At 41.6% G+C, this 1,892-nt stretch overlaps 1 protein-coding gene across 1 annotated transcript in view; it reads right to left on the bottom strand.

Moving 5' to 3' along the window:
• Window positions 1–1,892, bottom strand: part of KCNQ2 (potassium voltage-gated channel subfamily Q member 2) — a 54,447-nt gene that overhangs the window by 26,932 nt on the left and 25,623 nt on the right. The window contains exon 8 of the mRNA XM_072413661.1: window positions 680–795. Within this exon, the coding sequence (XP_072269762.1) occupies window positions 680–795 (116 nt within the window). The remainder of the gene's footprint in view (window positions 1–679; window positions 796–1,892) is intronic.

Raw genomic sequence — 1,892 nt, 5'->3', positions numbered from 1 at the left:
AAATATATGTATGCATATTGAGGGGGTCAAGGGTGGTCACTACCCCGCCTTCAGACAGATGATTGGATAATGAAGAACCCACCCACTGGTAGAGCTCCCTCTATGGACAAGAGTAAAGCAAGCACTGCAGGAAGCTAAAATAAAATAATGTCAGATGTTTTTGTATTAGCTGTATTTGAGCACTCCATTGATAAATTGAAAATATAAGTAGATTAGGTGGTCACCTTTTATATTCAATTTCAGAATTTTTTCAGAGTCATAAACAGTTTTTAGCCTTTGAGCTAATGGACTTGAAATAAACACACTTTCCACATCCACATGATTTTTCCTAAATCACTCGCAGCTAATCAGTCCACACACACGCACTCCATAACTTGGAGAAAAGTTACCTAGCGTCTTCATCGATCTTAGCCATCTTCATCGGCTGATATGAGACAACAACACATTACGAGCAATGGGAGGGGGGGTGAGGGGGTGCTGATTGAAAAAACAGAACATAAAAAAAGAGGCAAACGAGAAAAAAACACAACAAAAAAAAGTATAAAAATTAATGCAATAATAAGTAAAACATGGAATTCAACTTAAAAAAAAATCAAACAGAAAATGTGTGAGCAATGGGGGCAGAATAATGGCGGGGGTAGAGAATGGAATTGTGGGAAGTGATGGAAGGTGATGAGACACAGACCCCCCCAGCAGGTACCTGTACATGGGCACAGCCATACTGCGCTCGTAGTAGTGCCAGGTGGAGTGCAGGTCCAGGCGTGATAGGTTGGTGGCATAAAACCTCCATGAGGCCTGAAAGAGAAGGATCTATTAACACTGAGAATTTCAGATATTCTAAAATCATCTAAAGGAGAGAGAGAGGGATCTATACATAATAATGAAACTGCAGAAGAAAAATCTGCAACGTGCAGGACAGATCCTGTGCTTTGTGGACAAACTGTAAAAATCTCAGGTCTGCATGGACAGGAACATAATTACAGATAAAGCAGTTTATTGTACATCTAGAGGAACATGCTGCAGAAAACATCAGAAGTCTTCTGCCAGGTGTCAGAGTACAAGAGAAAAACAAGGAGATGGAAAAGCCAACGCAGATCACATTCTCCTGACTGGTAAAATGGCGAGCTCACAGGTTTCAAGATAAATCCTGCAGCTCAAAATATAAAAAAATAAGGTGCACCAGGGATACAAATCCTGAAGATGGAGCTGCATCACAATGTAATCTACATGGAGACGGGAAGAGAGAGAAGGAGACGGAAAAGGGAGAGAGAAGGAGACAGAAAAGGGAGAGAAGGAGACGGAAAAGGGAGAGAGAGAAGGAGACGGAAAAAGGGAGAGAGAGAAGGAGACGGAAAAGGGAGAGAGAGAAGGAGATGGAAAGAGAGAGAGAAGGAGACGGAAAGAGAGAAAAGGAGATGGAAGGAGACGGGAAGAGAGAGAACGAGATGGAAAGAATGAGAAGGAGACAGAAAGAGAGAGCGTGAGAAAGAGAGAGAGAGAGTGCACAAAAGCAAAAGAATGAAAGAGAGCGAGAAAGAGAGAATAAAAGAGAGAGTGAGAGACGAGGGAAAAAGAGTAAAAGCGAGGGGATGGAAAGAAAAAAAACAAACAGAGGGACAGTGAGATGAAGAGAGACAAAAGAACCTAGGGATTAAGATAAAGACGGAGCAACCGAGATAGAAAGAAGAAGAGACAGATGGACAAATGTAGAGAGAGAGAGATGGAAGAACAGAGATTAGGATAAAGATAGAGGGTCAAAAAGAAAAAAAAAGAGAGAAAGACAAAAAGAATGAGAGACGGAGAGAGATGGAAGGACACAGCGAGAAAGAAAAGACAGATGGAGGGACTGAGAGAAAAGGATGGAAAGTGAGAGACAGAGATATTAGGATAAG

This window comes from Pyxicephalus adspersus, chromosome 6 (assembly GCF_032062135.1).
Source record: "Pyxicephalus adspersus chromosome 6, UCB_Pads_2.0, whole genome shotgun sequence".
Classification (NCBI taxonomy): domain Eukaryota; kingdom Metazoa; phylum Chordata; class Amphibia; order Anura; family Pyxicephalidae; genus Pyxicephalus; species Pyxicephalus adspersus.
The sequence above is the reverse complement of the archived record's forward strand: the minus strand, read 5'-3'. Positions and strand labels throughout refer to the sequence as shown.